We start from the raw sequence: 12,579 nt of genomic DNA, 5'->3' as shown, positions 1-12,579 counted from the left end.
TGTGATGATGCTATCTAGGTGACTGCAACATCCCTGGGCTATAGGTGGATTCGATCCAGCCACTAGCTCTCGGTTGTTTGGCCTGCCGTCTCGCACAAGGACGCACTCGGCCAAGTCCAGGACGCGTTGGCTCCTTTCCTCGATCTGATCTGGTGCTGACGTTGGTCGATCTCTCGACCCTGGATTGTGGTGCCACCATATTGTATCGTGTGGTGACCACTCCGGGCGGTGGTGGTGTCTTCACTGTGAATTGCAGTGGCCATTAAAAGGTCTTCGCGAGGGTTTTCTTCTCCAGATCTGGTGGTTGTCCTGACAACGAGGTGTAATCTACGAACAACGGTTTGACACAGAGGGTATTGTTGTGCAGAGATGATGGTCACGCATGTAGCTATTGGGATCGAGAGAAAGCGGTGGTGACAACGCATGGTGACTTTGATGGTGGTGCTACTTGAGCACCCGGTCTCGAGCTCCGAGGTGAAAACCTAGGTACGGTTGGTTATACCTGGCAATGGCGATGTTTTTACATCGTTACCTTATTGGAGGCATTGCTTGGACATGCCGAGACCGTTCTTCAGGGTGAAAACCTAGAATCTGGCCTTTGGTGGTTGGATCCCTTTATGAAGGCGTTGCTGTTGAAGAATCTTGTCGTCCTTGTGGTGTTATGAGATAGTTGGTGTGGATAAGGTCATTGTCATAGCTTGTCGATCGCGGATTTGATCGCTTCGGGTTTTTTCCACACATAGGCAGAGCTTTGGCCTTGTATGACTTTGCTATGAGCCGACGTGTTTTTGCGTTGTGCGCGTTGGTATTGGTTGTGTGCATCATAGTTATGCAGAGGCCGGGTGTGTACTCATTGTGTTTGTATTCTCTTGATGCTTCATATTGAGTCAATAAAATCCACCCTTTGTCGGAAAAAATGTCTCCTTCGTCATGATGTCCTTGAACCTATCTGTAAACTTGGTCGTACTTTGTCATTGCACCTTCTTGCTTGTCCTTCTCCTCTCCCGCTTCCTCCCCCGGTTCCTAGCCATCCTTCTGGCCGGAGCAAGGCCTTTTGTTGGATCACCATCTTCACCTACACTGAACATGACGACATTCTTGATGGAGTTGGCCACGACATTGAGCTACTTAGGGTGCGCATTCAACTTCAATAAATAATCAATAATGCATGAAGAGGAAATGCTTCTTCTCTACATTTAAGAACTATGTGACCGCATAATCACACAATAAAGAAAATGCATGGTCAACTAGCTGCATACCTGGCCCAATGACTAACACATATAGCATATCCGACCAAATGACTAACACATATAGCGAAAAAACTCAACCTCTTGAATGTCGCGCCGCTTGGCCAACGGACTTTCAGTTATTTGTAATAGCCGCAATACTTGCTTTGTGGTTGTTTGAATGGTGTACCATCAATTAGTGAGTGACTTCGGGTTACTCGTTCACTACAATTCACAATAGACATGAGGGCAGAACTTCCGACGTATCTGGAATTGACAATTCATATCCTACCATAATTAGTTGGGTTCTATCTTCTTCTGTATGGAAAATTCAGTATCCCTCTATTCCAAAATGTAGTTTGACCAAGTTTAGTGAGAAATTATCAACAAAAATAATACCAAATAAATATAACATAAATATATGTTTAATGATGCATCCATTGATATTTATTTAATATTATAAATGTTGATATTTTCTTCTATAAATGTAGTCAAAGTTTGACTTTTAAAATTTCTTATGTGCACTATATTTAGGAATGGAAGGACAGAAGGGCCATATTTATCTTTCCAGATTTATCCAAAGAAACCACCCTTTGTGGAAAACATTTATCTAGAGAAAATGCAAGGAAGTGAGGCAAATATCTAGATTTTGACAACTAATTGGTACATGAGGCCCAAAATCCTTTTAGTTTGGAATAGGTGTGTTGCTTTCAAGTCTACGTGCGAATTTGTTTTTCCTTTTTGACTATTAGAGCAAACAATCGCCATATATGTGGAAAAGAAACCTACACACACGCCTCAATGATGTCCTGAACTGCAACAATAGAATAAAGTATCATAGAGCCGCTTCAATGAAAAATAGACCTCTGACAACCAATACTATTCATCGCTAATATTGGAGAGGAGACCTTTATTTGAGCTAGAGTCCCTCCCGCATGCTCTAGAGAAGAGGGAGCTACCACGACGCCCACCAACGCATCATAAAGGTGAAAAGTCTGGATGGATTACTGTGCTAGGGAGACGAATGGATCAAGATAACATACCTCCCTAAGGCCCTCGCCACTATAAGCATATTGTATAGGAGAGAGGGAAGAACTCTACCGGTGGAAGAAACAACCGAGGTGTAGAGAGGATGGAACCGCAACGACCTCTGTTGGAAAAGGCGACGCCTAGGAGGCGCTTAGGCACGCTTAGGCGTCAGGCATGATCAAATGCCTTGCTAGGCATAAACGAAACTCTAGGCACGACAAGCAATAAATTGTCCATTTAAGCGATAAATAATGTGATATTAACAAGCCAAATGGGCGAGATTTCAGTAGTTTACCTACTTATATGCTCTAAATTCATATCGATACACGTATAGTATTTCAAAGATACTCCGATAGCCAAAACTATATTTACATCTAGGCTGCATCTAGGGTGCTAGGAGAAGGCCAACTACCTTGCTTACGCCTAGCACTCTTTTCAACCTTGGCGACGACCATCTGTATGGTTGCTCGCCTAGAACGCTGATTCTACTAGTAGCGTTGCCAAGTCGTGGTGTCCTTTGTCGCTCGAGTTCAAGCTTGGGAAAGGGAGACACGCTCGGTTCCATGGCGCTGATCCAGGTCGCTAGGAGGGGTTGTTCACCGTCATTGCCCTTCACCCCGCTTCGTCGGTGTAGCGATTAGGCTTAGGGCAAGAGTGGAAGAAGGGGACGGGGATAAGTAGAGGTCGCATTTGGGTTTCGTCACTTGGATGTTGAATCGACCACATACAAAAGACGCAGGGTCCAATAGGCCGGATTAATAGCAAATCAAGGATTTTGCCACGGAAGTACGGAGATTAAGCGAAGATCAATGCTTAGAGACGACCATAAGTCCAGACTCGATCGTGAAAATGATGATGATCTAGAAGGGCTGGATTAGCGCACAATTTTAATGTCTCTAGTAAATAAAGAGCCATTCTTCTCATTAAACATCAACAACCATTCCTTCCTCAAGTTTATGGAAGCTCCATAATACTACGGGCTTGTTCAGCTCCGCTCAGCGCTCAAAACAAGGATCGACGAAATGGCTGCTCCGCAAAAATGAACTGCGCGCTGCTCTTCTCCACCACTTCAGCTCCGCGGAGTTGGGAGCCGGAGTGTTCCCAAACGGGCCCTATCTCTGGATGCATACATCCAAACGGGGCGTTTAGTGATCAGATCTAAGACGTTATTTGGATGCCTTCTCCAAAAAGAAAACAGCGAAAATGCAATAGGCAGTGACCCTTCTGAAAGCAGCTTCAATAGGAAAGAATGAAAAGCAATTTAATTAGATACGAATCAATATGAACGGGTACGCATTACAGGTGTTTAATTAGCAGGTTGCAGAGCGCAACAAGAACATCGCAAAATCAGAGCCTCTGAGGCCCAAACACCATACGACGGGTAGACAAGCAAATCAACCCAATGTAACACCAAACAAACAATCCAACCTCATCACGAGCAGATGGGGCACCGGACTAGACCGTTCTCGTTGCACTCGCCGCACTGGACCGTCTCCTTCCGCTCGCCGTCCACGCGCACCTTGCGGCTGCCGTTGCAGTCCCTACACATGACGAACCTCACGCCGGCGCACCCCGCGCACCAGACTCGCGCCCGCGGCAGCCCCTGGAGCAGCGCCTTGAGCTTCCCCTCCTCCTCCATCCTCGTCACCTCGGCCGCGCCGCCCACGTGCTTGCCCCGGACGAACACGGCGGGCACGCGCAGCTCCCGCCCGCCCAGCAGCAGCCGCAGCTCCTCCCGGTAGCCCGAGTCCATGGACACGTCCCGCTCGATGACCTTCACGTCGTGGGCCTCGATCACGGCGCGCACCGCGTTGCAGTCCTCGAACGTCTTGCGGATGCCGCGCAAGGTGGTGGTGTAGAGCACGACCGCGTCCGCGCCGCCGGGCGGGCACTTGCCCTCCGCCACGATCGCCGGAATCACCTTCGGCTGCTTGGGCTTCTCGGACCCAATCACTCGCTTGATGTGCGCGCCTTCCTCCGACAGCTCCCGCTCGATGGACGCGAGGAGCTCCGGGTCGAACAGCGGGCTCAGGCTCCGGCGCGACGACGACATGCCTCCGGTCTCGGCCGCGTTGGGCTTCCGAGCGACCCGGGCGCTTCCCGGGGAGAATCTCTTGGACGCCCTGGACAGCTTGGAGTTGTCGATGGAGTTGTACGGGCGGAGGACCCTGTCCTCGTCGGCGACGTCGCTGGGCTTGCTGTTCTCCTTCCCGGAGCAACGCTGCAGCGGGCTGTTCTCCTTCCCCGGCGTGTTCCTCCGCTTCGTCGACGACCTCTTGGGCGACGACAGGGCCATGGCGAGGACCCTGGCGGGAGACCAACGGCCGGGCTTGGCCGGCTTCTTGGCAGGCGAATCAGCGTCCTCCAGCCCGGCCATGATCTCCCACGCGTTGATCACCTCCATGCCGGACTCCGGCTTGGGCGCCGGAGCCGGCTTCTTGGCGTCCGGGACGACGAGGGGCGGCGGGCGCCTGGCGGACGCGCGCTTCCACTCCCGGCTTATCGGCTTCTCCTGCTCCTGCGGCAACGGCAGGTCCTTGGCTCCAGCCGTGGCGGTGGCGCCGTGCTTGGCCTGCAGGTCGAGGACGCCGTAGGTGGTGGAGGTGAGGGAGACGACGTGGTCCACGCGGCCGCGCACGGTGGCGCGCGCGGCGCCGGTGCGGCCTCCGGGCCCGGGCGGGAGGAGCTTGGACGAGATGCACCCCATGGGCGCGGCGGCGACGGCGTCGGCGACGGAGAAGCACTCCTCGCTGCTCTCTCTGACGGCGTTCTTTCCTCCTTTGGCTTTGTTGACCAGTGGGCGAGAGAGAATGCGGGCTGATGACTGGCTGGATCGAGGAGATTTTGTGGTGTTTGTATTGTGTAGTGGCGCAACGGTCGTCAAGTGCGTGTGTGCGGTTGCTGCGGATTTAGTTTTTCTTTTACTACTTTCCTCGTGTGGTGCGGTGCCTTCGCTCCATTCCAACGGTCGAATCGAATGGGGGAGAACCGAAAAAAAGTGGCGCGGCCCGTGTCGGCATGTATCTATCCGTTGAGTCGCGCAGTATTGGGTTGGGCTGGCCTCTCCTGCCTCACTGGGTTGGGTTCCCATTTCATTCCATCTCGCGTGGGAGCCCATAAAGTCTGAGACTTTTCAGTTTTACTTCTTTTTAAAAAGTGCATTTATTTCCTCGTTTCAGCCGCGTTCATCTTTTGACCATTTGTACCAGTACCTTTTTCTTCCCGATGAGATAAATAAATTTACTTCTGGAGTACTGCTGCCATATAGGAGTAGTACACATTGCCTTTGTTTTTTTCTCCGACCAGTGAACGAGTGATGAGATTGTGCCCCCAAAGAAAGAGTGAAGTGAAACTGCATACAAAAGTCAAACACCGATTTGCACAATGATACTATGTACGTACTACTACTAGCTGTACAAAAGAAATAGACGGGTCCATACACACTGCACGAGAGAAGATCAAAGCTTGGTTTTGTTTAGCACGGGCGCAAGCCGGGGAGTACGCTGGTTGCCGCCTGGGCAACCGTGAATGTACAGCTGTTCCCGTGCCTACCAAAGCACGCAAGACTGTGTACAACTGAAGATGTGTACACAACTGTTCCCGTGCTTCCCGTTCCTCGAGCACGCAAGAGATTCAAACCAAGCACCGCCCATCTCCATCCGGCCACCGCCGCGAAGCAATTTGCTTCACGTCTCCCAGACCCAGAACCGGCCGCGGGGGCAACAGAACTGGACCGCTCACCGTCGGCGACCCCGACACCGCGGGCTTCGATTCACTCGCCCCAGATTCACCTTCCTGACGGTCGTCCGAGTCAGAGCCGCATAGTAAGTCACGAAGCGCGGAGGCGACGCTCGCCCAGCACCCGCTCCGCTCCTCGACCTGCTCCTCCTCCCCGCGCGGCGCAGCAGGCGCGGGCGCCGCCGCGCGGCTCTCGGACCGCACAGCCCCAAAGCACGACACCTTCGGGGACGCAGGCTCCGTGCCCACGGCCTCGCTCGCGAACACCCTGGCCCCTGCGGCCGGCCGGCGCCAGCCGCGGCCGACCACGGGAGGGCGCCTCTGCTGCACGACCATCTTCCCGGCAGGCAGAACGCCCACCACGATTGCCTCCAACTCCAACCTCCTCGGCGCCCTCGACGCGCCCTTGTTACGCGCCGTCTCTTCCGCCGCGGTCTTGGGGTTGGAGCCGCCCTTGGTCGACCCGTCCCGCTCCAGCGCCGCGCCGGTTGGCCCGGACCAGGCCCAGATAAGCCGTCGCGACTGCTCGTGGGCGTTGGCGACGTCGACGTCGGAGGCGATGGTCTCGCAGGCGACCTTCGTCGACCTGGACTCGCCGCCGCCGACGCAGAACAGGGACTCCAGATCGAGCTGTGGCATCCTTGCCTCTTGCCTGCTGCTAGGCAACAGTTGTGAGTGATTGCTACGGTGGGAACTGGGACTCTGGGAGCCGGAGGTTTGGTATAAAAGGGAGGCGACAAAGGCGTGGAGATTTCGAAAGGTTTGGCTCGGCTGAGGAGCGCCGCGACGGTGGCGACTGCCGAGTGCCGAGTGCCGTTGGGAGGGTCGTTGAGTGAGGTGCGGGTTACCGGGGAAGTTTTGGAGTTTGCTCCATGGAATGATGGCGTGTTTCAGCGCGCAGGTCAGCAGCTCTGCGGCAAGTGGATTTTCTCGTGTCCTCGAGCTGCCGAATGGAACCGCCAGGCGAGAGGTGTGACTGTGACGTACCGCCGGCTATGGGTTTCTTGGGTCACATCTGAATTGGTCTCTCTACTCAGTTTCTCGAGTGTTACTTGTAATTATCATATAAACCAATTTTGCATTAGTTTATCACTTGGGTCCATAGCTTAGTGGTAGAGCATTTGACTGCATACAAGAGGTCTCCGGTTCGAACGTGGATGGGTCCTACTCGTAAGAGCGCCTAGTGAGGCTAAATTTCGTGTTTTGACCCTTCTCTGATATCTATTCAAGATCTGACCCTAGTCTAATAAAATTTCAAAATCTGACCCTTTTGCTACCGTCAAGGTCCATGACGGTAGGGTTGTACAGGCTACCGCCGGTATGTTTGGCGGTAGGGATGTTTCCTACTGCCAAGGTCCCTGGCGGTAGGCTGTTACACCCTACCACCAGGGTCAGATCTCGAATAGGTTTCAGAAAAGGGTCAAAACACAAAAATTTGCCGCCTAGTGAGCTTGTGGGCTCCTTGTAGACTTTGTTTGCCCTAAGTCCAACTCCATAGGTACCGTCTCGCGGAGAAAAAAAATCAGGGAAAAGGAATCATCCCGTTTTATGATACCGAGTCGCCGTCACCTAGTATCCACTATATTCTCAGACTGAAGTTGCTATGACTTTGCTATGCTTAATGCTTGTCATTAGGGTCCGAGTGCCATGATTTTAGGTGTGAACCCTTTATGTTTTCATGAATATATTTGGGTTTTTGATCCTATCTGCAAGTTATATCACCTATTATTGTTCTGGTCCGTAGACCTAAGGTGACAATAATTAGGATAGTTTCTGGGGATGACTGAATTTTGAGGAGTTCATGTATTTACTATGTGCTAATACTTTATTTCAGTTCTCTATTAAAAGGAGTGGCTTAATTATCCTTAGATTTCCATTAGGGCCTCGCTGTCACAGGAGAGTAGGACAAAAGTTGTTATACACGTTCTTATCATAATCACGTATGATTATATACGAAATACATGCCTACATACGACCGAAGAATTGGAGCCATTGTGTATCGCTCTAGATTGTGACTGTTATATGATGAATCTCATGCAACATAAATATCCATCGCTGGTCCAATGCCTACTCTTTTCTCATATTGGTCTTTCCTGAGTTAGTAAGTTACTTTCGTTGTTGCTGCTGTTACAATCATCACAAACTGCTATTATTATTGTTCCTGCTACCATTGCTAATGTTGCTACTACTATCAAAACTATCATGCTACTGTGCTACTAAACACTTTGCTGCAGAAATATAATTTTCCAAGTGTGGTTGAATTGACAACTCAACTGCTAAGGCTCATAAATATTATTTGGCTCCCCTTGTGTCAAATCAATAAATTTGGGTGAAATACTACCTTCGAAGACTGTCGCGATCCTCTATACTTGTGGATTATCAAGACCTTTTTCTGGCCCGTTGCCGGGGAGCATAGCTCTATTTATTGAGTTCACTTGGGATTTTACACTATGAAGAAAAAGATACATGAACCAAGACCGTGCCCTTTAAGACGAGAGGAGGTAAGGAACTGCAATCTACCTCTGCACTTGATTCATCTTTTATTTTAAGTAGGTTTGCGACACCACCGCCTGCTATTCATTCTGATATGCCACAAGTAACCGATGATACTACTTTTTCTATAAATGAAACTTGTGATGATGCTAGTACTCTGCTTGATGAAACTGTTCCACTAGGTGAATTTCTTGATGTAACAACCCTGGTGTCAAGCTACAGTAACCTCATGCTAATGATGCCTTGTCACCATGTTTTGCAAGCTTAAGTGCCACTTGATAAAACCAAAGCCAAATTCAAATTTAAATTACAAGATAAATTTTCATTTCTTCAAACTGTCAAATAAAAATGTGGTCATGTTGCAAATATTCACTAACTAATTATCATGAATAAACCAACATTATTGGACTCACCAGTTAATCCCTGGTAATTTATGAAGTGGTCCAACAACATCTTAATGAACCATTTAAATTCAAACATGATTTTAAAGTTTTCAAAATAACCCCAAACTTTTTATGGCAGTGTCCAAAATTACAATACAAATTATGAGCCAAGTTTCATATTTTACAAAATCCATTTGGTGGATTAACTTAACACAAAATAGTACCTATTTAAAAACAGAAAATAATAAAGAAATGGATGAAAGAAAAGAAAGAGATAGATAGATAGATAGATAGAGGCCCAGCCCACCTCCCTCGTCCCCATCCTCCTGCTACAGGAGGTAGGGGAACCGTGGCACACATCCACGGCCATGGTGTGCGTGGCGGCTATCGGCGCCCCCTGGCCGCCTATTTGATGCATCACCGCGGCCTCCCCATGAACCCTAGCTTCTTCCCCTCCTCGCGCCACTACCCATTGCCCCACACATGTCTGTTACCTCTGCCTCACCGTTGTTGCATTGCTCCAGCAAGTCCCCGGCCATCTCGAGCTCGTGGTCGACCTCCTCCCGGTGAGCCTCGTCTGTTCCCCACTGTTCCCCTTCTAATCCCTCACTTGCCCGGCTCCTCCCGCGCCCATCGCCGGTGCCTGTCGCCGCGCTCGCCGCTGATGTGGCTTGAACTACGTTGGTATTTCCCCAAAGTGGAAGGGATGTTGCAGCACAGCTATGGTAGGTATTTCCCTCAGTGATGAGACCAAGGTTATCAAACCAGTAGGAGAACCACGCAACACCACGTGAACGGCTCCTGCACATAAAGAACAAATACTTGCAACCTGATGTAAGAAAGGGGTTGTCAATCCCTCACGGGTAAAAAGATAGGTAAAATTATAGTAGATTGGATAAATAGATCTCGCGGGAACGCGAGGTAAAATAAATAACAATAAATTGTAGCAAGGTATTTTTGTGTTTTTGGATTAATAGATCTGAAAATAAAAGCAAATAAAAATAGATCTCGAAGGCAAATATAATAAAGAAGAGACCCGCGGGCCGTAGATTTCACTAGTGGCTTCTCTCGAGAAAAATAGCATACGGTGGGTAAACAAATTACTGTTGCGCAATTGATAGAACTTCAAATAATCATGACGTTATCCAGGCAATGATCATTATATAGGCATCATGTCCAAGATTAGTAGACCAACTCCTGTCTGCATCTATTACTATTACTCCACACATCGACCGCTATCCAGCATGCATCTAGTGTATTAAGTTCATGGAGAAACAGAGTAATGCAATAAGAATGATGGCATGATGTAGACAAGATGTATTTATGTAGAAATAGACCCCATCTTGTTATCCTTAATAGCAACGATACATACGTGTCGGTTCCCCTTCTGTCACTAGGATCAAGCACAGTAAGATCGAACCCATCACAAAGCACTTCTTCCCATGGCAAGAAAAATCAATCTAGTTGGCCTAACTAAACCAAAGATTCGAAGAAGAAATACGTGGCTATAAGTAATTATGCATACAAGAGATCAAAAGACTCAAATAACTTTCATGGATAAAACATAGATATGATCATAAACTAAAAGTTTATCGGATCCCAACAAGCACACCGCAAAAAGAGTTACATCAAATAGATCTCCAAAAGACCATTGTATTGAGAATCAAAAGAGAGAGAGGAAGCCAGCTAGCTACTAACTACGGACCCGTAGGTCTATAATGAACTGCTCACGCATCATAGGAGAGGCACCAATAAGGATGATGAACCCTCTGTGATGGTGTCTAGATTGGATCTGTGGTTTCTGAAACTTGCAGCGGCTGGAATTGATTTTCTTCGCCTCCTCTAGGGTTTCTAGAATATTGGGGTATTTATAGAGCAAAGAGGCGGTGCGGGAGGCTACCGAGGTGGGCATAACCCACCTAGGCGCGCCTTGGTGGGTTGTGCCCCCCTCGGGGCACCCCTCTGGTACTTCTTTGGCCCATCGTGTGTCTTCTAGCCCAGAAAAATTCTCCAAAAAGTTTCGCTGTGTTTGGACTCCGTTTGGTATTGATCTTTTGCGAAGTAAAAAACAAGCAAAAAATAGCAATTTGCACTAGGCACTACGTCAATAGGTTAGTCCCAAAAAATGATATAAAGTTGCTATAAAATGATTGTGAAACATCCAAGAATGATAATATAACAACATGGAACAATAAAAAATTATAGATACGTTGGAGACGTATCAGCCATGTCCGTGCAGCCGCCCGAGCTCCCGCAACCGCGCCCTGGGGCAGCATTCGGCTGCGCGCGGCATTGCCTGGCCGCTTCCCGCCCATGCCGTCGTGCCTGCTGCCACCGCTGCTCCGCTTGCCGTGCCCCCCATGCGCGCTCCCCGTGCCGGCCGCTGCGGACTGCTGCCACTGCTGCCCAAGTCTGCTGCCACCGATGCGCCCAGCCGTTCAGGCACGCCGGTGTGATAGCCTGGCTTATTAGGGATGATAGACTACTCATATCAATAAGGAATTCCTTCTTTTCCAGGAGCCCATTCGGACAGAACTCCAAAGTTAAGCGTGCTCAGCTTGGAGTAGTGTCAGGATGGGTGACCGACCGGGAAGTTGCTCCCGGGTGCGCACGAGTGAGGACAAAGTGCGCAGAAAAGACTAGTATTGATCTATGGGGCCAGTCTAGATCCCGCCAGGAGTGACGACCACCGGCGGGTATGTCCGGGGCGTTACAGCCGGGCTACGCCCGGCCGTAGCCGTCCATGCCCGCGCCGCCTCTAGCTGCCGCAACCACATCCGCTCACGGCCACGCCCGCAGCCTCCTCGCGCGCCCCGCGCCGCCTTCCCCTGGCCTTGCCCCGACTACAGTTCTCCATGCTCGCCGTCTGTTGGGCATATAACTATCAGGTATAACCCGCCCGGGAGGGGCCGGGTCAACCACAATGGCAGTTCATCTAAATGAAGCCCAAATGTATACAAGATGGCGGTTCACAGTTAGACTTGTAAAAGGCCCAAGCCCAGAGGCGGCTTAAGGCCCGTAAATATAAACAACCATGTATGTGTAGACTTGTAATATAAGGCATGTAAGATACGTCACCGAGCCGGACACGTTGTATGAGCTGGCCGGGACTCTGTAGGCCGCAAGGCGTCAACCCATGTATATAAGGGGACAACCCGACATCAGCTTATGGCAAGAAAACATCAAATCGCGAGCCAGGCAAAGCATGTTTGCTCCCTGGTAATCGAAACCCTATCAATACCACCTCAACTGGAGTAGGCCTTTACCTTCACCGCAAGGGGCCGAACCAGTATAAACTCTCCGTGTCCTTTGTCCTGTTTAACCCCTTTAAGCTAACCTTGTCGCAATGGCTCCACAACTAAGTCCTTCAATGAGGACATCTGACGTGACACTTCCACGACAGTTGGCACCCACCGTGGGGCTAGCGCATGGTGGTTTCGAGTTCTTAAAGGGCAGCTTTGAAATGCTCAAGGGATACGCTGTGGGCCAGATGACCAAGAGTCGTCGCGGTAAGCTCTACATCGACGATGCAGGTTGGGGCCCCGAGGCCGACTGAATTGAGTACGGGTACCGGGTCCCCTTCGGCGGAATCCACATCTTCATCGGCAAGATCGGCGAGCCGGGCCTTGAGCCGGACATCTGCACCGACATCATCGAGACGGCTCAGCGTGCACGACCTGCCCCAGCTCAGCCAGCTGTAAGACATGTCT

General features: G+C 50.1%; 2 protein-coding genes across 2 annotated transcripts; both read right to left on the bottom strand.

Annotated features, from left to right (window-relative positions):
- Positions 1-3,502: 3,502 nt before the first annotated feature.
- Positions 3,503-5,183, bottom strand: LOC125541696 (Glutaredoxin family protein). The gene has a single exon (XM_048705041.2). It carries the CDS (start codon positions 4,960-4,962, stop codon positions 3,688-3,690), a length of 1,275 nt encoding a protein of 424 aa, XP_048560998.1. The 5' UTR covers positions 4,963-5,183; the 3' UTR covers positions 3,503-3,687.
- Positions 5,184-5,616: 433 nt separating this feature from the next.
- On the bottom strand, positions 5,617-6,932 carry LOC125541695 (uncharacterized). Its single transcript, XM_048705040.2, has one exon. It carries the CDS (start codon positions 6,630-6,632, stop codon positions 5,889-5,891), a length of 744 nt encoding a protein of 247 aa, XP_048560997.1. The 5' UTR covers positions 6,633-6,932; the 3' UTR covers positions 5,617-5,888.
- Between the last annotated feature and the right edge of the window lie 5,647 nt (positions 6,933-12,579).

The sequence above is a fragment of the Triticum urartu genome, chromosome 2A (assembly GCF_056163025.1).
Source record: "Triticum urartu cultivar PI428250 chromosome 2A, HENAU_Tu73, whole genome shotgun sequence".
In the NCBI taxonomy this organism is placed as follows: domain Eukaryota; kingdom Viridiplantae; phylum Streptophyta; class Magnoliopsida; order Poales; family Poaceae; genus Triticum; species Triticum urartu.
Note: the sequence above shows the minus strand (reverse complement) of the source record. Positions and strands in the feature narration are given on the sequence as shown.

Coding starts and splice junctions, on each gene's coding strand:
- LOC125541696 (XM_048705041.2), bottom strand. CDS start 4,962: ATGGGGTGCATCTCGTCCAAGCTCCTCCCGCCCGGGCCCGGAGGCCGC.
- LOC125541695 (XM_048705040.2), bottom strand. CDS start 6,632: ATGCCACAGCTCGATCTGGAGTCCCTGTTCTGCGTCGGCGGCGGCGAG.